We start from the raw sequence: 24,063 nt of genomic DNA on the forward strand, positions 1-24,063 counted from the left end.
AACTTTGAGCTGTACCGCCATGCTAAGTCCCCGAAGAAGCTCCTAGGGCGCGGAGCGAAACGTCGGACATCGTGCCGAATAACACGTGCATGCCATATGAATGTGGAATTTCCACCACTTCTGCAATTTCATCATTAAAATGAACAGCGCCAAATGCATTCACATTTGGACTGCTTTCAAATCTGCTTTCTGCTGCTTTAGGTTCTATATGGAAAAAAAGGTATGGTTATAGCATTGACAGCTATTGAGGCGTTAGCCATTAAGTCGGTGCAACGTTTTACATCGAAAGCAAACAAAACTCACTTTCTGCCAGCACCCAGGTAATGGCAAGCCATCCGGACCCTGTAGGAATATACATACACACTATTAATAGCGGAAGTCCAATATTTGCGTAAAAACTTTATTTTTATCTATTTGGTTATTGGGTATTGAATTTACGCACATGGATTGAAACGAGACTGTCTGAGGGTAAATACAATGTCATACAATGTCACTCACTTGTACTCACAGAGACAACACATATCACAGACTGCTTGTTTAGCCTTAAAAACTGGAAGGACACGTGCTTAAATGTGCTTGAAACTATTAAAGCCGGAAATGCACATGAGAGTGTGGGGTGGCCAGCATCATGCCCTACCAACCGTCTTTGCTGTTGATACAAAAGTACTTTGTGTACTCGTCCGGAGTTGATACTAGGAAGCGAACACTGATTGTGGGGACTGTTGCCAGTGAATGATTCACTGCACCAAGATGTCTACATTGACAGTAAACGGGAAATTTGGCAGTCTCATCACCGTGGCACTCGCACCCAGCTCGGTGCACTGCGATGCTTACATGGCATGGAAAAGGCTCGCCGGCAGGAGATCAAGGGAAAGACCCACGTCGTATTGGTTATCACGGTGCTTCAAAATATTTTTCACCCTACAGCAACACTTTCGAGGTTGCTCGATCTTCGCGGCACACCGAACCAAAAACTCCAAACTGTGGGCCCCAGTGGGTGGGTGGGTTGCCCTGGGGTGGGGGCGATGGCTGTTTGACATTCTTAGCCGCGACAAAAGAAGAGGGGAGTGTGGTAGGGGTGAGGGGCGGGGGCGGGATCGGCAACTGAACAGCATGGAGAGTTCGTCTGTCCTACCTTGCGAACAGTGAGGCCCTTTCCTTCCAATAATTCCAAAAATACCGCATCGAGTTAACAGACCAGGGTGGCAGGCTGATACACCACCTACATTCCCCCCCCCACTAACTTGCTGAGTTATCCAGCCCCCCATGCTCACCATAGTGAGCATCACTCTCCTCCTCCCGCCACCGTTGCTGGAGGTCATCTCCCAACACTTGCACACATATACAGGAATACCCCCCGATACGTAAGGGATGCGTTCCTGGGAAATGCTACTTACACTTGAAATTACTTAAAGCGGACTCTTAATTTCCCAAAGATATAATGTTAAAATCAGTGATTGCATTCCGAGCCGACAAAAAAAAAATTGATGACAACATTTCATGAAGTGTACAAAAATGCACGTGATTAGAATTTAATACTCATTTTTACTTATAGTAAGTACACATACTTAGATGCAATTTCGCACCGAAGGTTGAAGAACTTGCTGATTGAGGCCTCGGGGCTGAGCAGCTCCTTGCAGCAGTGAATGAAAAATCTGTCCGAAGACAGCTGAACGACATGTGTCTTCTTCTGCTGGTAGAGCTCCTTTATCGCCGTGAACGTCAATTACAAATGTAGTGACTGACTTGGAGACGTAACTTCTTGGAGGCAATTCTTTAATTAAACATGACCACACTTTGTATACTTTATACAATACACACCCTAAATTGTTCACACACTCTGTCTCTCACTTAAAAGCAACTCTACACTGGTTGCGAGCCTACACACTGCGCTAGCCGTTTGACACTGACGGCACTGAACTGAGACAGCCAACTACGTCTAGCAGCGAAATTATCCAGTGGAGACGACAGCGACGAAGGCAGCGGCGATGGCGACGATTTTCAACAGCAACGACGATGGGGATCCCACTCCAAATGACAGCCCCGAGCTCCCGCTCGGGGTCCCCTTTATCCTCCCTTCCGTAACCTTTACCCGAGATCCCTCTCGGGTCTATCACGTGGCCTGCTGTCAGTCAGGGCTGCTACAAGCTGCAGATCCCCTTCCCTGTCAGCAGCAGCCAGCGCTATGCTACGTAGTGACCAATTCTATGTCACTACATCACCCCCCCCCCCCCCCCCGTGAAAAAAAACCAGCCGACCCGGCTAACATCAATCACATCCATAACAGAGAGTTCCACAAAGCACAAAATGCACCAATGCAACAACCCCAACACGGTGAACAACAACAAATCACAACAACAACAAAAAACCCGCAAAAACAACATCTTTGGCCAAAACTCTAACAAAATACCTCAGTCAACAAGAAAGAATGATACCCAACGACCCCTGGCGTGCCACAGCCCGCGAGCGTCGGGAAAAACCTAAAGTCAATGCTGAACAGCGCTCCCGCCAAGCCCAGCATCCCGCTACAGACGGCATAAGGCATCATGGCCTCCCCCCTACCCCTGCAGCACCAACCTTCGGCACGCTCTGCTCCCGGCGGCCATCCAAGCACACAGCCGAGGCAGAGTTCCCCCGTCGGACCATCTGACCAAGGCGCAGGCCGCCCTGAAGTGGCGCAAAAATGCTATCCCGTCACCTCCCGCCGTCCCGAACTCGCAGACGGGAGGCAGGCACCCCCGTAGAGGCAGCGCCCCTGCAGACCCCGCTGGTGGCGACTTGAATACGGCGGGAAAATGTTTCCGCTCGGGCGACAAAATGGCGGTCGGCCGCTATGCTGCGCTGAAAACAGCGGGAAAAATTTCCCGCTCGGATGACAAAATGGCGGTCGGCTGCTGTGCCGCGCCCATGGCGGACAAAATGGCGGCCGCCCGCACGGGTGAGAACTCCGCAGATTTCCGCACAGGTGCGGCGACGAAAATAGAGTCGTCAGCCCGCTGTTCCTGCGCTGCGGCATCTCCGGCAGGCGACGCGGATCCCAGCGCTGGTGCGGCGGCAAAAATCAGGCTGTCCGCTCGCTGTTTCCGCACTGCAGTATCTCCAGCAGGCGTTGCGGATCCGAGCTGGACGACCAGCTCCTCTGCGACGGCGGCTGCAAGGCGCTGATGTCCCTGTCCCGCTGCTCCACGGGACAGGGACGGATACCGGGGCTGTCGAAGGGGCTGCATCACCGTCGTCCACATCTCCAGAAGACACTATCGGTGGGATAATTTTCTCGTCAGACTTTGACGTGATGAATTTTTCTTTCTTCATTTTTTTTCCAACACTTCGGACACCAAATGTAGTGACTGACTTGGAGATGTAACTTCTTGGAGGCAATTCTTTAATTAAACACCGAGCGCACTTTGTACTGACGGTGCTGAACTAAGACAGCCAACTACGTCTCGCAGCGCAATTATCAAGTGGACACGACAGCGATGAAGGCACTAGACGACAGCGGCGATGGCAACCATCTTCAACAGCAACGACGACGGGGATCCCACTCGAAATGACAGCCCTGAGCTCCCGCTCGGGGTCCCCTTTTATCCGCTCAGCGTGGCCTCGCTCCGCCCCAGCCATGCCCCCTTTCTAAAACCTACTAGCGGGTTCCTGACGTGTCCCTTCCATAACCTTTACCCTAGATTCCTCTCGGGTCTATCACGTGGCCTGCTGTCAGTCAGGGCTACTACAAGCTGCATATCCCCTTCCCTTCCAGCAGCCAGCGCTATGCTACGTAGTGACCAATTCTATGTCACTACACATACATGGACTTAGCCAACCGATTAGCACGGTTGGCTACGTACGGCGCGAAATAAGTTCAATGTATGATGGAGTTACGCAGAGGAAGGGACAGGATTACCTGCCTTTTCATCTGATGATAAAGCTGCAGTCACAGGAATGTCCACCAGAGAAAGCTGGCTCTCTCTTCTGGGATCTTCTCTGGACCTTCTGGCTTGATTTCAGAACATTTAAAAAATATGTCCAAAGACAGCATTCTTGTTCTTCTTGTAGCAGTGAATACGGGTTACTATTCGTGGTGGCGGTGTGGTTTAATCGGCCTCTTCCTCAGCTCGTTGTTGTTTTAGACGCATCAGATTCTCATTGGACAGATTCTCAACCATGGGACTCAACTCCTCGAGTCCAGAATGTTCGGCGGTACGCGCTACACGCATACCGTATGGTATTACGTCGCAAAAGAGTCCGTTTTCACCACGTACGTTCCAAGTAAAAAAATTGCGCACAAAGATTGCCCAATTTTTTGTAACTGAACACATATGCTAAACATTTAACTTATAAAACGTATATGGTTTTAATAAATATCTGGAACTTACCAAAGGGCAGGGGGCATCTAGACCCGGGGCTCCCTGCTCCCCCTTGTCGCCTTTAGGCCCTCTTTTACTTCGGCGCCCTCGTTCCCCCTGCACACAGTGAAATATGGAACATTCCAAAGATTGCCAACTAAGAGTTTAATAAATACAATATTTTTCATTGAAGTAAAAATGCTTCGTTATTGTAACGATATATTCAAAGATGACAGTATTGTGAACCATCTCTCTGTGGCAAATAAGACGGAGGTATATTCATGGGAAGGCAGAAATGAATCTCCTATGGATGGAACAGGCCATGTCATGGAAATGTAGAATTTACATTTAAAAGGACTCAGTGCCACCAACAGAGATAAATATTGCCCCAACCCTTTTGGATCAGGAAAAAGTGTTGATGTTTTGTGAAATAAAATAATAATGGTGAGTTATCACAGCAAACACATTTTACTGATACATAATTTGCAAACACGTTTTTATACAAGTGCTGCACATTCGAAGTGAAGATACGAGGTTAAGCAGATCGATGGCAACATATTTATTTTGAAATGCAGTCATAACCCGGTTTGCATCGGGGATGCGCTCCAATAAAGGTGCGATGACGAATATCGAAACGACGTGAATCAAAATGATTCACAAGCTAGGTGGAGGCGATGGATACGAGAACAGACGGATGCTGCTGTCAGCAACGTAAAGTGTGGAGTTGAGGCAACACAAATCCGGTAGCGGTATTCATAAAGCGATGACGTATTTGTGAAATGACGTAAAAGGGGGAGAAGTAAATCGGAGTATAACTGCTGTACTTGTGTAAGGGCCGCCAAAAAGCATACCCCCTAAGCGTTGTAAAATGCCGTTAGCCTACCACCGAGCTTAACAGCTCAAGAGGTTTGATATCGGCATGGTTGTTACTGATTAGTGGGCTGTCAACCATAACGGCTTGAACCAGCAAAGCGACAGCGTTACGGCTCGTGTCACTGGCCGATGGCACCGGATAGGTGCGGTGTACGGTGATTCACCTGGACCGGCACATCGGTTTGAAGGCTAGAAACACAAGATACGTTGAAATGGGAGCGGGGCGTCGGTTTGAGGCCAGATTGGTATTGAGGGCGCGGCGGTTTGGAAGAATTGAGAAGGGACCCAAAAAAAATTTCAGAGATGCGCGATGAGAACTCGGGGCGATTTTGAGTCGAGTCCCTTTCACATGGTACTCTTGAAACTGATCGCCAATGAGGTCTTTATAAACAAAACCCAGCTAACTCGATTGCTACAAATATAATTGAGGGGTGTCCATTTCTATTGTGCCACAAAAATATAACACACGTGCACACATTCATACGTGTGTACGGTGTTACATAGTCATATCACATTCATTCAACTTTTACCCATGGCACATTCGAGGAAGGGGAGTAAAGTCAAGGATGGGAAAGGGGAAACAATGGGAATTAAGAGGAAAAAGGATGTACAGTGAAGCCTTAGATTGCGAGTAACTTGGTCTGCGAGTGTTTTGCAAGACGAGATTTTTTAATAAATGATAATTTGATAAACGAGCGATGTCTTGCAATACGAGCAGTACGTACAGTATACGCTTTGTCTGCCGAGCGTCACGTGATCACAAGTGAGCCAATGGTTCTTCTCTCTCTCTCTCGCTGCGGGATTGTGGGTAATCATCTTCTATGCTATAGTGTTGTGACCACGTGTATACTGTTTACTATAGTACTATAGTGTTGTGACCACGTGTATACTGTTTACTACAGTACTATAGTGGTGTGACCACGTGTATGCTGTTTACTACAGTACTATAGTGTTGTGACCACGTGTATACTGTTTACTACAGTACTATAGTGTTGTGACCACGTGTATACTGTTTACTATAGTACTATAGTGTTGTGACCACGTGTATACTGTTTACTACAGTACTATCGTGTTGTGAATACGTGTATACTTTTTACTACAGTACTATAGTGTTGTGACCACGTGTATACTGTTTACTACAGTACTATAGTGTTGTGACCACGTGTATACTGTTTACTATAGTACTATAGTGTTGTGACCACGTGTATTACTGTTTACTACAGTACTATAGTGTTGTGACCACGTGTATTACTGTTTACTACAGTACTATAGAGTTGTGACCACGTGTATACTGTTTGCTACAGTACTATAGTGTTGTGACCACGTGTATACTGTTTACAACAGTACTATAGTGTTGTGACCACGTGTATACTATTTACTATAGTTTAGTGTTGTGACCACGTGTATACTGTTTACTGCAGTATAGTGTTGTGACCACGTGTATACTGTTTACTGCAGTATAGTGTTGTGACCACGTGTATACTGTTTACCACAGTATAGTGTTGTTACCACGTGTATACTGTTTACTACAGTATAGTGTTGTGACCACGTGTATACTGTTTACTACAGTATAGTGTTGTGACCACGTGTATACTGTTTACTACAGTATAGTGTTGTGACCACGTGTATACTGTTTACTACAGTACTATAGTGTTGTGACCACGTGTGTGTGCGTAAAGCCTTTTTTTATTTCGTGTCCAAGTGTAGTGACTGTTCTTTAGTAACTGTACTGCAATTGAAAGTCGTCCTACACAATAACCCTCCTCTTCTCCTCTCTCTCGTCTCCCTCACATCAGCCACGATTAAATGTAATGAATAAATTTGATTACTTTATATTACATTTAAATAATAAAAATATAAAAAGGTATTTTGTATTAATCATTTTTATATGAATACAGTATTTTTGGGTTGTGGAACGAATCATCTGAGTTTCTATTATATTCGCTTTGATATACGAGTGCTTTGCATTACGAGCACGTTTCCGGAACGAATTATGCTCGCAATCCAAGATTTCACTGTGAAGGGACATGACAAACAATACCAAATAGTCAGGAAAGATGAGGAAAGAGAGGAAGAGGCTACATAAGGGCCTCAATGCTGCATGGACCAGCATGTGTTTTCAGAGGGCTTGGTGGGAAGAGGGAATTTATAATGGGGGTGGCCACACAGAAGTTACGCGATTCACAGAAGGCCTGAGCAATTATATTAATTAATATTAACCTAATTCATAAATGTATCGTGTTACCTGAATGGTGTTGCTTGGAAAACCATAACCTCAAGAATGCGTTCTTTAGCTTGAGTTGGTGAGTGTACATGTGCATACCTCTGCAATTATGTTAGCTCGGCAAAATTTATTGAAAATTGAAATGAAATATGTTTGTGCGTGAAATAAACGGTGGCCAGGTTTAGGCCATCAAGCTCACGAGAACTGACAATGTGGTTTAACATCTGGTGGCTGCCAGAATTAAAATGGGAGATCTCCCTATGGTTATTGGTGAGGTGATGGCCCAGAAAGCAACTTGGCCACAAAAACAGGACTGCTCAGCTAGGTTGCAAGCTCGCTTAGCCAAGGCTGCCGTGGGAATACGAGCACGGCCCTAAATACAGCGGATATCTGAGCCAGTTCTAAGCCTGGATAAAAAGGAGGTTCCTGGCGAAAGGGGTGCTCATAACTTCATCCGTGAAGAAAAAAAATACGAATAGAATCCGATGCACATGATAAACAAATGACGAAATGTGCAGTGGACACCTCGGAGCTATATATCTTGCCCATGGATCGTGATGATGATGAAGATGAACCAGGCTGTCCCACTATTAAGTGGTCCGTGCTAACACACTATCACACACACCTGATATTTCACGTAACAAACGCCACCTCAAGTGGCAAAACGTCAATAATGTTGAATGCTAAAGAGCGGCAATAATATATAATATTGAGAACCGACTACATTAAACAAAAAGTTCTCATACAATTAACTTTTATAGGACACAGAAAACACCGATACCGGTAAAGGTTTGGTAACCAGGTTCTGCTCTGGTCAATGGGCTGAAAGGCATTCAGTGCCTCGAGCCACTGAGCACTTTACACAACAGCGGCTTGGTCTCACTGATATTCGGGGGACCGCACCTTGTCACCTTTGTCCCCTTGCTGCCCTGGCTGTCCCTGCACCACACGACACAAGCGCAGCAGCGGTATTAGATGAAACCGAGACGACAGTTAAACAATGCTCGGGATGAGAGATAGGGCAGAACCACGCTTTGCCTTGTTTCTTATCAATGTATTTGACCAGCAGGGTGGCTCAGTGATAGAGCTTGCAAGTTGCGATTAGCAAATTGCGAGTTCAATTCCTGGAGGTCGACTCAGCCCATCATGCCTACGGGGTTAATACAATGAATGCCATTCTGTGGCGAAGCCAACAGTAGTTCTATAAATGGGATCACCCCCACCATAGGAGTGTGGAATTTCCACCACTGGCTCAGGGCCGTAAATGGGAAATGGGCACAGACTCAACGTTCATTAAAAAAATATAAATCACTTAGATTTTTTTCTCAAAGGCACTTTTTTGCAATTGTGTTTTCTTTGGTTTAAAACACAAGAACATAAATAATAGTTTTAATAATACAAACAAAATTGCAAACTTAATTTAAGATGTTATTTGTGATTTACCATATATCACATTTTTTTTGGATGAATTCAAAGAACGCAGTAAAATATGCAAAGAGCCAAAGTAATATACAGTGTACGTTCGGAATTCTAAAAGTTAAACTAAAAACTAAACTACTTCTTTTTTACCAGGTAAGGTCCACTGAGCTACGTGGCTCTTTTTAAGAAGCGATCTCGCCAAAAATGATAGCTCAACGAAGTCGCTTATCACGTGTAAATTTAAAACAGCCAAATACTCTAAATGTGCAGGGAAAAACCGGAGTACCCTGAGAAAAATCCACGTGACCACGGGGAGAGAGACACGCAAACTTCGAATATACAGCCATCAAGGTCGGGATCGATACTACGACCTGCTGCATACCAGGCGAGGTAATTAACATTTGGCCACTGTGGCGCCGGTGGGAGAAGCCATGGAAGGCTGCTCCGTTTTCAAATAGAATGTAGTTGGTTGACACTGAGACACTGCTGTGGCGTAACGGTCAGCACGGTGGTCTTGCAATCCAGAGGTCGCCGGTTTGATTCTCTGAAACAATTGTGCAAATTTATTGATTCCCCCCTTATCTCTGTCCACCGAGCAGCGTGATAAATCGGTAACATCAGTTAGTCGATCCACATTTCTGTGTGAGGTAAAGTGTGAGTGGGAAAACACCCACCTCTTTGAAAATGTCTGGCCAGCATCCAAAAGTTGGTCAAAATACCTTGCTATCGAGAACGCCCTCGATAGCAGGGCTGTATCGAGCTCCCTTCAGTGGAGGCCCCTATCTGCCAGCAGTGGCATGAGCAAGAAATTGCATGGCTGCACCTTTACCCGTTTTTGTTATTACCATAGTATACATTAAGAATAGGTTTATCTGCAATTTGCTGTCTGTCTGCTGGGCCAGCGCAAGTTCTGCCCGGCTGCTGGAGGCCACGCACCACACAGCGCTCCTCCACGTGTGGATGGAGGCACATGGAGGAGCAGTTAGGGGAAGCATGGGTGGTGGGTGCGGGCCATGGGGGGCAAGGGGGGGGCATGTGTGGGCAGGGGTGCGTGAGGAGGGGGAGGTGACAGGGGGGTATGGGGTTGGCGGGGGGGGGGACCTGGGGCTTGTCATGCGTGAGAGGAGGGCACCCAAGGGTGGATGGAGGAGGACCGTCGTTTAACGGCGAGTACTTTCAGACGATATTCTAACAAAGTTCTGCTGGCTGGCTAGCTGCCTGGAAGGACGGACAGTTACGTCCAATGGATGTGCGGGCTTCTAGATAATATTAAAGCAACACAGTGGAATCGTTAATTAACAAGTAAAACGTGTAAATTCGTACCGGCATTCCAGTAAGCCCATTCCTTCCCTAAAAAACACACAACAATAAATGGTCATAACATCGTTTCATTTTGACTTAAAGCTTTCGTGACTGCATGAATTCATATTCTTGGGTCTTTTCAGTAAAGTCACGTAGATAGGTTCAAGAAAGTAACAAAAAACTACAACGTTTCGATCGCAACACAAGTGGTCATCTTCAGGAATTGGGGGGGGTTATATTTCAAGGCAAACTGTTTATAAGGGTTGAAATGGGCGTTGCCCAAATGTCAGCAGCCAATGTTAATATAAGTGGTGGGCAGCCAACCCGACGGTGGTTGGTTTTCCACCAATCAAAGCCATCTGTATATATAGACACAGACACAATTTCAACTGAGAAGATGAGTACAGACTGAAAAATAATTGGAAGGACGTTATCAACCAGTTTAAATCATAACTGGCTATGATGTTCCCAGCCTACCACCTTCCGATGATAGTTGTGCTTTACACCCATTTCAAACTTGCGCTTTCACAGGGTTCACACTCACACAGCCTCTTTCGTGTGCCGATCTCTTGGTTGCGGCTCTGCGATCTCCCATTAACATGCTAATCTCTCATTAACATGCAAATTTTCACCTGGCAGCCCTTTTATGGTGGAAAACCAACCACCGTCAGGCTGGCTGCCCACCATTTACATTATCATTGGCTGCTGACATTTGGGCTACGCCCATTTCAAACCCTGATAAACAGTTTGCCTTGGAAGCTAAGCCCCCTTTTCCTGAAGACGACCGCTTGTATTGCGATCAAAACGTCATAGTTTTTTGTTATTTTCTTATTTTCTTTGAAATTATCAACGTGACTTTACCGAAAGACTCATGAATATTGTTTCATTTTTTAAGGGTTGGGAAATAATAATAAAGTAGTCTCATTATTGACGAGAAAACATAACTCGACAAAAAAAAACATAATACATATAAACATATTTTAAACATATCAACTATTATATATGTTATTGTAATAATTGGATCTTTATTTTTCAAGTACTATTTGAATCAAAGACTATAATAATGACCCTCTGTTTAGTCTTAGAAACCGTATTAGAACGTGCTGTGAGTGAACGGCTATTGAGGCCAGCACGGCACATGGGTGGATGATACTGGCATGCCTGGCCATTTTCTGTCTCCCAAGAGCTCGTGTTGTAATACTCCATTAGACACTCATTTAAGGCCGAATCAACCCAGGGGAGGCCCGGGACAGGATTACGCACCACCTGCCATGAACACTCACGCCCCCGTCACGGGGGATTGTACTGCGGCACGCACACCGGTCCTTACAACTCTAACGTAGTGACCGAGTTTTCGGGTTTGCTAAATTCCCTTCCTGATGCTTTGTTTTCCCACACGCGTGTATCCCGTCACAAGTTCGCAAGTGAATCCCGAAATCGATAAAGCCGAGATGTATCTAAGCGTGGTGCTGAATCCCAGCAGTTCGTGAGAGTGCATAAATGATTACACTTATTATTTTATAATTATTGATTTAGGAGCCTACGAGCAAAGCACCTGAAAATATGCTCAATCACATCAGACCTTGGAAGCTTAGCAGGTTTGCAACCTGACCAGTGCCTGCAGAAAGATCCACTGTCGTGATGTATTAAGTCTGTTTGCACATCGATGCTCACAGCTTTCACTGACCCGCACTGATCGGCGTGAATGAAGCATGGTCAAATAACACATCACTATCCACACAGCGGTTGGGGAGGTCCGAATCCAAGGGTAGTGGATTGGTAGGACTTGCATACGTGTGAATGTAAGAGCCACAGATACCCCAAACATGGAAATCTTAATATTCGAAAGAATCAATGTGAATGCTAGACATACTAAGGCAACAATGTTTAGACTATCTGCTTCGCTGACATTTTCAATACACTGTGTTACTTATAAAGTAGAGGCCTATGCCATCGCTGACCATTAATTCCATTGGAATGCATAATAAAGGTTTGGTTTGTTGGGTTAGATCGCGTAAATATAAATGCGTCGTAAAACGCTCCACCACCCGACACAGCCAATTAGTAAGGTTTGTCATGTAAACAAAACGTGCCAATTAGTTACTACTTCAGCACACCCGTTGCGTTAGAGGGTAACCCCACCACATTTACAATTCGAGGACGACGTTTCGTTGGTGATTACAACCAGCTTCCTTCTGCTCCCATTGGAATGTACCAATGAGAAAATGTGTTAAAATGATGCCCATGACAACTGGCCAGTGTCCCGGGTCACGTGACTTACCGGATGACCTGGTGGCCCCTGCTTTCCCATAATTCCATGCTCTCCATTCTCACCCTGTGAAAAGGCAGTGCATTCATCAGCAAAACCACAAATTCCCATCTCAGTCACGAAATTCAGATTGCGATTAAATGTGTCCAAAAAATGTCCTTTATTTAGCCAAGTGAAAGCCAACTGAGATTATTTTTTTTTTGGTATAGAAAACCAGAAAATGCCTAGTTACAGCAGAAACGTTGGAAACTTTTTATCATTGACAATTGGAATTTGGACTGTGGCAATATCACAGAATGACGTCTGAATCTCCTGAATTAAATATTAATTAATCAGGCATCGAGATTAGTTTTCTCTTTTGTAAGAAAGACCTGGGATCGCCAATGCTCACTCCATGATTAAACGTCGCAGAGAAAACGCATGCACAGCACGCAGCAGCGAATCAGATTGGGTTGTTGATGCCAGTTAGAATGCTTGTCTCTCAATCAGAAGCTTGCAAGTTCAATTATTTGCGGTCGATGAACATGATAAAAAAAAATCGATAATTCAACAGCAGTCATCCTATAGAACTTGGCTCCGATTAAGCAATGTCGATGATTGCTTCCCTCTTGCTCATTTGAGCAAGGATGCATTTTCAAAATTAGCATTTTATATTAAATACAGTTGTAATATTTGAATTGCATCGAGGACGTTATGAAACGAACGTGCGTATTTTCCATCGATAAATCGAGCACTTTACGATTTTCCCAGCCTGAGAGTCACCCGATATGTAGGTAACCCAACCTTGAGTGGACAGCACTGTGTCCCAATGCCGTGAGTCTCAAGTCACGAGTCGCCGCTGTTCGTGTCTTAGTACCTTCTCGCCTTTTGGCCCGGCTGGTCCTAAGGGCCCCGGAAGTCCCACTGGCCCCTGGTGATAAAATCGGGGGGTGATGGGAGAGCGTTGTTGAGAGAATGAGGCAGAGCATTGCATATGTTTGGTCGATGAGGGAAGACAGGTGAAACGCAGAGGACAGAATGTATGAAGAAAGCAAGTGAAAGTCAAGAGGAAAAACAATCAATTTAGGGTGAGGAGCGTAAAAGGAGAAGTTGCGACAGTGAGAAGAAGGTTATGGCGAATGCAAGAGATGTTTGCCCTGATTCCATCCTTGACAATACATCCACAAAAAATCGTTTTGACATTTATCTCCCTGACAGTTGGCAAAGAAGACTTCAACTCGTGTTTGAGAGAAATCGGAATTATTTGGCAATTTTAAGACGAGAATTTAACCTATTGAGTTGCAGTGCAGTAGCGTCATGTTGAAGTCTAGAAAGTCACATAGCACATTTCAATTAATGGAAATTAATATTGCTTCAACTTGAGTGAGAAAAGCCACTGTCATTTTCCGTGACCATTTTCCATTAAAGTGCTGCATGAGTTGTTAGCAATGTGGGTTTAGAGTTTGTAGCTGCTGCTAGAAATTTCCACGCGATAAGCCACTTCGTTGAGCCATCATTTGTGGCCAGGTGGCTTCTAAAAAAGAACTCTATAGCTCAGTGGGCCTTACTTGGTAAAATAAAGAAAAAGTAGAGTTTTAGTTTGTCCAGTTATTATTTTAATTGTGTTGTGTTTTGTGTGTGGGAGGAAACAGGAGTGTATGGAGAAAACACATGCATCGCAACAGAATATCCAAACTTTGCAAGAGAGTTTCCTCGTTTATTCGGATACTAATTGCCACCGGTGTTGAGACCTTTGCATCGCCAGCAACGAAGTGCAGCGCAGTAATCACGACCGTGGAGTTTACACTCGAATGGACTCCTCACTGGTGCACAGAGCGGAGCAAGCGAGGTTTGGTTGTGCAGACCTGTGTAGAGCCGTCAAAAGAGGGGCTGGCACACACAAGGCAGAGTCCCAAAGGATGTTTTATTTGACTCATACACCGCGTAGGGATTTGAGCGCCCAAGCAGCTAAAGATGACCCCCCCCCCCAAGTAACGGCCACGTCTCCATTTTCATCCGCACGGTGTCCCCCTGCTCCCTTCTTCTTCTCAGGATGCTTGCGAATTTCACACCCGCGGCGTTCAATCTTGAAATATTGCAGCCAATCAGGAGTCCTCTGGCCGATCCTGCTATTCCAAATGACTGGCCGCTTCGCTCAGCCTATCAGGGCATAGCCCGGCTCTCTGCTAAGCAAATGGGAGGCTCCCTGCTCCGTATTCCAGTGGATGGGAGGTGGGAGTAGTGGATAACGCTAAGAGCACGTGAGACCCACCTGAAGTGGTGGCAGTATAGCAAGTCGGTTGCTGACCTTTCTGTGCACAGTTGAAGTATTAGTCTGTCAAATGCGTGGGTTTTTGCTGAGAACTCTTGATTTCTTAATACAAGTGAAACTCTTAATGCGGAATCGTCTTATCAGCATTCCAAGCAAAACTCTGAAAAAAATCTAAAGACATGAGCTTTTTAAAATGTGTTAATGAAATAAAGAACCCAACAAGAATATCAAACAGAAATATCAGTTGACTCACTGTTGTTCCCGATGGTCCACTCAGTCCTGATGCCCCCTACACAGTGTGGACGGTGGAACAGAAGACATAACACGATACACTCAGACTAAGGTGTGGGTCAGTGCTCGTCACAATTGAAAATCCTGAACCAGTGGTGGAAATTCCACAGTTCTGTGGTCGAGAATCTCGTAGGACAATAAGGGCGTGAAGATGAAGAGGCCACCAACAGATGTCACGAAACCTTGCCACCAAAATACCATTAAAAGAAGAAAAGCAACGAAGACAAAACAAATATAGATTCACGCTTGTTAAAACGTGGGGGCACTTTTACGCTCCGACTGCATGACTGAAACACACCGTTAAGAATTCAATACTGCTGGAGTCCAGAAATGCTGACATATTGCAGTTATCAAAACCGGAGAGCCGTGAGACCTTCTCTAGTGTCAGCGTGATGGAGTTACGATATGAGGCCTTGCGTGCGGGTGATGAATCAGCCACCTACCGGAAGGCCCATGGGTCCTCGGTCGCCCTTTTCTCCGATGTCTCCCCTTTCGCCGGGCGCGCCCAATCTCCCCGACAAGCCCTGACGGAGCATGGCCAAAACGCTAGCGTCACTTCAACGGCACTTGCACACACACACCTACACAATCTGACCCTTGTAGCTGGCTGTCAAAATATAGACATGTATACGTTTGTTCCAGATGAGACTGCAAGATAGTCCGTGGAAATTGTTTATCCAGGGTCGGCAAAAACCCGGTTCTCTCTTACAAATATCCGGGGAACAAGGCCATCCAATTATCTGGGGTCAAGACCATGGTTGCACGGAGTTATTCGGCAAACACTTAGAATTGTCGCAGGTTGGGACCACAGAAAATTGGAGTTGCTTGACAGATTCTTTCAAATATCTGGGGTTATCCAGGGTAAAGTGGATTAAAAGACCCGAGGACCACTTCCTGCCAATAAGTCAAAGTATGAGTGTGCAGATGCTGATGCGGTGCTTCCTGCACTTCATTGTTGAGTTGCTCGTCCTTCAGGGGTCTCTCCGAACATCATGGAAAGCAAGCTCCCTTCCCATAACCATCTCACGTTAGAAACTAAACTATTCTTTTTATTGTACCAGGTAAGGCCCACTGAGCTATATAGCTCTTTTCAGAAGCGACGTGGCCATAGATGATAGCTCAACGAAGTGGCTTATCATGTGGAAATTTATAGAAGCCACATACTCTAAACACATGTTGATTCTAAGTGTGGAGGGAAAATCCAGAGGACCCGGAGAAAAATCCATGCAACCACGGGGACAGAGATACGCAAACTCCAAATATACAGCAGGCATCAGGGTCCGGATCGAACCCATGAACCTCCTGTATATCAGGCGAGGTAGTTAACATTTCGTCATCTTGGCCGCAACCCGTTAGGAAAGAGCCAATTAGGATTGGTGCCCGAGAGGCCAGGCAACTTGATGACTGTGACCTCCTGCCGTCACCGAACGCCCATCGAGGGTGGCCCCCAACGTGCTTGCCTACTGGCCACGCCCCCGTTTAGTGACGTTTTTTTGGTGATGCATTGTGGGTAGGGGCGGTGCCTCTTCCAAACAAAGGGAGTTATCCCGCAAATTCTTACACTCATCCCGGGGGTTATCCTGTGGTCACGCTCAGGGGATAAACGAGTGAATACCGTGTTGGGACCCTGGATATTCGGGAAGGGGGGGTACTGATTGTCCCGTTTACTCTGGATAAAACGGACTTTGACTGTAAATTGTTAACGTGCCACTTTGTTGTTGTTATGATCACAATTGCTTACTCAGAAATGCCACGCCGAGTCTCACGACGCTCACGCGAGGGTCCTGATTAAATTCACAGAGAGAGGGCACGACGGCGCTGCTATTGTGTCGTCCATATTGAGCTGATTCACGTGATCATTCAAATCTCGCGGTGAAATTCGTTAACGAAGATATTGTTTACACATCATGCGTACCATGTCACCCTTGTCCCCCTTTTCTCCAGCATCTCCTTTGCTACCCTGAAAACACAAAGATGATCTTAGTGCTGTGTTAGGCATGGAGGCGTCAGTTGTTTCTCGCAGTTCACCAATTCAAAGTTTGTCCCCACATTCAAACATGTTCATTAATGGTGCTTAGGCCAGTTGTGGAAATTCCACATTCACTTCAGCCGAGGACCTGTCTCACCATTGCCTTCATACAATGCAGTACTCAACTTTTGGACTCTGGAGGAATGACGGGCTGAGTCAATCCCTGACCAGGCAGCATTTGAACTCACGATCTCCTGATTACGAGTCGGCCACTCCTGCTAATTATCAAGTGGAAGCATCACTTACTATGAGCGAAAGCAGTATTATGTCTATATTGAGTTGTAGTTTATGACGATAATATGCCGGTAATAATAGTGATTTCAACTTGTAACGTGCTGCACATTATTTGCTCACTGTCAAAGAGAGAACGACTCAGAGGCGCAAGGAACCAAAGAAGTGGGAAGGCAGCAGCCAAGCAGTGAGCAGTCTCCGACCACTGCCGAAGTTCTGTGGTCCTCTGTATTTTAAGATGTTTTCTTCTTAATATATAGTTTCGATGTGGGAGGAAAATGGAGCACCCAGAGAAAACCCACGTGTGCCAGGGTCAACACTCTGTCCTATACAGGTGGAACAGGTGGAATCGATATTTGCTGTACTGCCTTCTGGCAAAACAGGGTATGGTACCTCGACGCCTAATGGGAAGGGAGTTCGACAAAATTTGTACGATCTAGCGACCCTCACCTCCCCCATGCCGGATTGTTGGTGTGCGCCACCACGGAGAGGTAATTACATTTCAACAATCACTTACTTACGTTGCCAGGCAATACCTAGGAGTTCAATGAAAACTCACAGACAACATTGGTGATGAATATCTGAACTGGTCCTCGGCCTCCCCTACGTCAACTCAGCCTTAAATGGGTACCTTATACGATGTGCAAACACTGCCACTTAGGCAGACAAAAGCAATTGGACATAATGCTGGCGATCCGCCTGCCGTGTGCCATACCAACCTTAATAGCTGTCCGCAAACAGCACCTGCCTCAAAAGTCTGTTAAAGGCTATCCGAGGGATCTTTGACTTTAGCAGGTGCGATTGCGAGAGTCCGTACTCACAGGGGGACCCAGGGGCCCAAGGAATCCGCGCTCCCCCATTGATCCGGGTAGCCCTGGTGTCCCCGGGATTCCGGGGGGACCCAGCTCTCCAGGGAGTCCACTCACTCCCTGCGCAGCAACGGCCAACACAATCAATCGTTCATGCAGTCAATTATTATATGAGGCAATCAATCAAAAAAGTCAGAGTCGTTTACCTAAACGGGTTAGAGCACATTGCTAAGTTATTTATTTTTTAGGGGATACCAGGATATCTGCTTTTACATCATATCGATTATGTTAGTTATGTACACTGCATATATTTGCATTTCGCCATTAGCTAAATTATGATTGTGCTCATATTGTGCTATTGGCCTTTTCATGGGCTGTTCAAACATGGTTCTAGAACTTCTGAGCAGCAGAGCTTAAATTTATGCCAGGAAAAAGGCATCAGAAGATGAAGCAGCTGGCTCAATATTCAGAAGATGAAGCTGCTGGCTCAATATTCAGAAGATGATGCAGCTGGCTCAATATTCTGAAGTTGAAGCAGCTGCCTCAATATTCAGAAGATGATGCAGCTGGCTCAATATTCAGAAGATGAAGCAGCTGGCTCAATATTCAGAAGATGATGCAGCTGGCTCAATATTCAGAAGACGGCACAGCTGGCTCAATATTCAGAAGATGATGCAGCTGGCTCAATATTCAAAAGATGAAGCAATTAGCTCAATATTCAGAAGATGAAGCAGTTGGCTCAATATTCTGAAGATGAAGCAGTTGGCTCAATATTTAGATGAAGCAGCTGGCTCAATATTCAGGAGATGATGCAGCTGGCTCAATATTCAGAAGATGAAGCCACTGGCTCAATGTTCAACACCGACTAAAAGATATATTGGAACTTCGAAGCAGCAGAGCTTCATTTAATGTCAGGAAAAAGGGCGCACAAAGAGTTTAATAAAATGACAAACCTGGGGGCCGCGAGGTCCTGGCAAACCCGGGGGGCCAGGAGGACCCTGCAAAAACAATTAAAATAACAACACGATTCAGGGATCATTGCAGGCCTACTCACATTGTCTTACCTTTGTTACCAAACCCCTGGGTGTCACTTCAATGCTCATCTCGGTAACCCACAAACCCCAAACCTGCATAAGGGCCCTACCCACCACAACCTGATTGTGTCTTCGATTATTTTCACCATCATCGTCGTCGTCGTCAGCCGTGGTCAATCCACTGCTGGATGAAGGCCTCCTCAAGTCGCAGCCACCTCTCACAATCCTGCGGTTATATAATCGACCTGGCACCTGAACAGCGAACTTCATCGCTCTATCTCCTCGGTGGACATCCACGCGGGTGCGTTCCAATCCTTGGCTGCCACTTCGTTATTATTCTTGACCATCGGCAATCGCCCCTTCTTACGGATATTATTGTATGCTGTGCTATGCTAGGCGCTACGTTATAGTTTGTGCCTTTAGGATACTTTTCCCTGCGTCCTGTCATGAAATTCCTAGCATCCTCCACAAGCTCTTATCTCGAAAGACCAGAAGCTTGTTCTCCAGTTGCCTCAATAACATCCACTTTTCTGATGTGTACAATGACACAGATATTACACCCGACGTAAACACCCACTGTGTAACATTGGAGGACATATCGTCACTTTTAAAAATTGATTTGTGCAGTCCACTGAATACAATCTACCCTTCTCACAAACCCTTGTACAATGCGGATTACTTACATACACAACATTCTCTACTCCCTTCACATTCTAGCTTCTCACTGAGGCCGGATACTGGCGTCTTTTTCCATTAAAATCATCATAAGCACCTTAAACATTCATGAACAAGCTATGCCCATAAGACTCCGTTACCATCTCAACGTGTTCAGTCCTTGGTAATTACACAGGCTGCTGTCCTACTATCACTCCAAAATAACCACCTTAATAATGCATACGTTTTTTCCCCGTCAGCGGGTTTGGTCCCTTGGATTCAGCGCAGAGAATTAGGGTTTCATAATGGAAAATGTGGTTAATTGGCCTTGAAGCCACTTGCACACAATGGGATCTTGTACACCCACATGTTTAATCAAAATTAAAATTAAATCCTCAAAACCCGATGCACAATGCACTGGTCATCAGGTCTCATTGCTGTGTGAAATACATATCTAATTTATCTGCCCCTGATGAAGATGTGAAGGTTTGCGCTGCTCAGACTAGGACTGAAATTCATCACACGTTTAGCTGCTAGCCTCATGTGGGTGGAGTGGAAGTGCAGTGGTTAGCGCACAGAGCTCTAAAGCCAGTTTCCTGAGTTCAAATGTTTAGTGATAGCTGGGCCAATCCATATAATACTATTGATTTGTTTATTGTATCGCGCATTTATGCAATTGAATCTCACAATATTGCATAATCTACAAACACAGAGGTGTATTCATAATAAAGGTTTTTTGGGTTAGATCGCATTATTTATAAATGTGTCGTAACCCTCCACCACCCGACATGGCCAATCAGCAAAAAAGTGTCACGTTGACAAAAGACAAATAGTTCACTATTTTAGCCCACCGGTGTGTTGAAGAGTGAATCCAAAACATTTAGAGTTTGAGTACGACGCTTCGCTGGTAATTACATCCAGCATCATCGGGCAATTTTTTTGCTGATTGGCCGTGTCGGGTGGTGCAGGGTTATGACACATTTATAAATAACGCGATCTAACCCAAAAACCTTAATTATGAATAATATTGGTCGCAAAAGCCTACGTGTTAAACTGACAGAGGTGTATATATTTATTTAGATCTTTTCAGCAAAATAATGAGTGATTGTATGTACATGTGGGGGAAAATCAGAGCACCCGGAGAAAACCCAAGCATGTGAAGGGGCCAGCACGCTGTTATAGTTTAACGCATAGGCTTTCGCGACACATCTTATAAATAATAGAGGTGTTTTGAGTTAGATCGCGTAAATATAAATGTGTGGTTAAACCCACCACCACCCGACACAGTCAATTAGTAAGGTTTGTCACATAAACAAAAAAATGCTCATTAGTTACTGTTCCATACAGATAGGAAAGATGTAAACAATTTATTTAAAGCTTTCGTGACTGCAGGGATTCATATTCTTGGTTCTTTCCGTAAAGTCACGTAGAAGGGAAACAATAAAATAATAAAAATATAAAACAATAAAATTCTCACGACGTTTCGACTGCAACACAAGCAATCATCATCAGGTGTGAAAACCACAGTAAGAAAATTTGAAAAAAGTGGTGTTTTTTAACATTAGCACCACGGAGAGCGATTTGGCAGTTTTTCAAATGGATGAGTCCATCTATGTTCGGGAAAAGAGGAGGGGGGAGACGAAAATAATGGATGTGGTCTGAAAGCCACCGTAAGCGTGAACAATCAATTAAGACCCGAAATGGTTTATCAAATCGTTCCAATGATTGCTAAGCCAGAATCCATCTTCTTGGTTGAAATTGTCTCTGTGTTTGTATATGTGGATAGCCTCATGAACGAATATCTCATGGTAGCCAGGTGGCTTGCAAAGAACCTCTGTCTTGGAGAAGTCAATGTCATGTGAGCCTACTGAATTATAACAATGATCTGCCACGGCCGAGGTGTTGGTCCTTCCATGTTTTAGGCCTGCTTTGTGTTCACGAATGCGGTCCGAGACATGTCGTTTGGTTTCTCCAATGTAACTACTACCACAGAGGCAACTTAGTTTGTAGACGTGTTTGGAATTGATGTGGTCGAGGAATTGGTCTAGAGCAGGCCGGCCATGTGGCCAGATGTCCTAATAAAAAAGAGACTTGATGGTTCAATAAGCCACTCTGTCTACAGGAAAGCTACCCATACGGATGCTTACCTGAAACCGGATTCCCACCACCATCCATCCCAGAAGAATTCCCTCATCAAGACTCTGCACCATAGAGCCCAATGCATATCCGACCAGGAACACATAGCCAGTGAACTCAAGTACGCAACCAAGCTCTTAAAGCTAATGGTTACTCCGACTACACGATCCGCAAACCTATCACTCCAACCATGAAGAAGGACCCTCTTGAGGAGCCTTTCAAAACCATCACTTTACCCTACATTGCGGGGATCACAAAAAAGATCTCCAAAATCTTGAATAAACACATGATCCAGGTCCGATTCAACACATTACATAAAATCCGTGATCTGGTTCCGTCTGTAAAAGATGTGATTCCGGACATACAGTACTCTGGCGTCTATAAACTAAGTTGCCTCTGTGGTAGTAGTTACATTGGAGAAACCAAACGACATGTCTCGGACCGCATTCGTGAACACAAAGCAGGCCTAAAACATGGTAGGACCAACATCTCGGCCGTGGCAGATCACTGTTATAATTCAATAGGCTCACATGACATTGACTTCTCCAAGACAGAGGTTCTTTGCAAGCCACCTGGCTACCATGAGATATTCGTTCATGAGGCTATCCACATATACAAACACAGAGACAATTTCAACCAAGAAGATGGATTCTGGCTTAGCAATCATTGGAAGGATTTGATAAACCATTTCGGGTCTAAATTGATTGTTCACGCTTACGGTGGCTTTCAGACTGCATCCATTATTTTCGTCTCCACCCTCCTCTTTTCCGAACATAGATGGCCTCGTCCATCTGAATAACCGCCAAATCGCTCTCCGTGGTGCTAACGTAAAAAAACGCCACTTTTTTCAAATTTTCTTGCTGTGGCTTTCACACCTGATGATGATTGCTTGTGTTGCAGTCGAAACGTCGTGAGAATTTTATTGTTTTATATTTTTATTATTTTATTGTTTCCCTTCTACGTGACTTTACCGAAAGAACCAAGAATAGGAAAGATGTTATTTGTTTACATTTTCTGTACTGCCTTCTCGCGTACACCCAGGGTAAGGCACCTGCTCGACACTCATGGGAATGGAGTTTCGCAACATTTGTGCGATCCACCAACCGTCACTGCCTTCACAGTGCTGGATTTCAGGCGTGCACAGCCAGCACTGCTCGGCAGTGGTGGCGTGCTGGGTGAAGTATATTCAAACAACCCCTACGACCCACGTGGTGTGCAAGCGCCTTCATCCAGCAGTGGATTGACAAAGGGGGTGTAGATGTAAAATGTATCTCCATACACCATCTGAGGCTGGCACTTTCATTCTCAAAGCACTTGAAAGCATTCATACGATCACATCTACAATCTGTGTTCAAGTCCGCTTGAATCCGTTTGCATATGCAGTATCCTATTTCATGCAAGCATCTTTAAGATGTGGTATGCCCCGGAAATAAGCCAGGCAGCTCACCTGCATGGCATCTCGTAGAAGGCCGTAGTTGTAGTCCCGGATGTCAGTAGAACCAGGTTCCCCGTCCAGACCGGAGGGACCCTGGGAGGGCGGAGTCATGGCCAGTGATTCGTAAAAAGCTATGGGAATTCATCTTTTTGGTAATTCCCCCCACGGGTTCGTTTATAATGTAATTGATGATGGGTTAAACCGATTAAGCAGGTGGAATATAAAAGGTTAAAGATCCAAGGTCGAAATTAGGTTACTTGTGAATTGTTAGTTTATTGCATTGTTGCAATAAAGAGTGCATTTTTTTAAAGTCCCGGGAATTGATTTTGGGTTCAATTCTGGATATAAACCCATTATTAAACCTATTTATAAGGTATACAAAATTGGTGGTCTCGGTCTAGCCACCAACAGCTGCACAAAAAACCCATTGTATACAATCTGGACCTTCATCATATTCTGTAAAATTAAATTTTCTCATCCTAATCACCAATAACTGCACTATACAACGACAGTATTGTATGAATGTGTATTTAATTTAATAAAACCAAAATGCGAGGACCAAAATCAACTTTATTCAATGTAGTTGTTACGGACTGAAATATGTGAATATATTGGTTCACAACTCTTTGCAAAATAAGAATATGAATCAGCTATTGTGAGCAAAGCAAGGCCTATTGTGATGCCTCCAGAAGTAAGAATGCGATGTCATCTTCACGCGCTTTTTCCTGACGTAACGCGATCCTGTGTTGACCTCAGACTATTGGGA

At 45.0% G+C, this 24,063-nt stretch overlaps 1 protein-coding gene across 2 annotated transcripts in view; it reads right to left on the bottom strand.

The window, feature by feature from the left end:
- Positions 1-24,063, bottom strand: part of LOC116945018 (uncharacterized) — an 87,586-nt gene that overhangs the window by 2,296 nt on the left and 61,227 nt on the right. For both annotated transcript variants that reach the window (XM_032959071.2, XM_076068717.1), the window contains 12 exons: positions 23,310-23,390; positions 18,992-19,036; positions 18,051-18,158; positions 16,885-16,929; positions 15,413-15,493; positions 14,932-14,967; positions 13,284-13,337; positions 12,440-12,493; positions 10,180-10,206; positions 8,341-8,376; positions 4,371-4,457; positions 304-342 (listed from right to left, as the gene is read on the bottom strand). In XM_032959071.2, the coding sequence (XP_032814962.2) occupies positions 304-342; positions 4,371-4,457; positions 8,341-8,376; positions 10,180-10,206; positions 12,440-12,493; positions 13,284-13,337; positions 14,932-14,967; positions 15,413-15,493; positions 16,885-16,929; positions 18,051-18,158; positions 18,992-19,036; positions 23,310-23,390 (693 nt within the window). The remainder of the gene's footprint in view (positions 1-303; positions 343-4,370; positions 4,458-8,340; positions 8,377-10,179; positions 10,207-12,439; positions 12,494-13,283; positions 13,338-14,931; positions 14,968-15,412; positions 15,494-16,884; positions 16,930-18,050; positions 18,159-18,991; positions 19,037-23,309; positions 23,391-24,063) is intronic.

The sequence above is a fragment of the Petromyzon marinus genome, chromosome 22, assembly GCF_048934315.1.
Source record: "Petromyzon marinus isolate PM22_M1 ecotype Great Lakes invasive population chromosome 22, UKy_Petmar_22M1.pri1.0, whole genome shotgun sequence".
Lineage (NCBI taxonomy): Eukaryota > Metazoa > Chordata > Hyperoartia > Petromyzontiformes > Petromyzontidae > Petromyzon > Petromyzon marinus.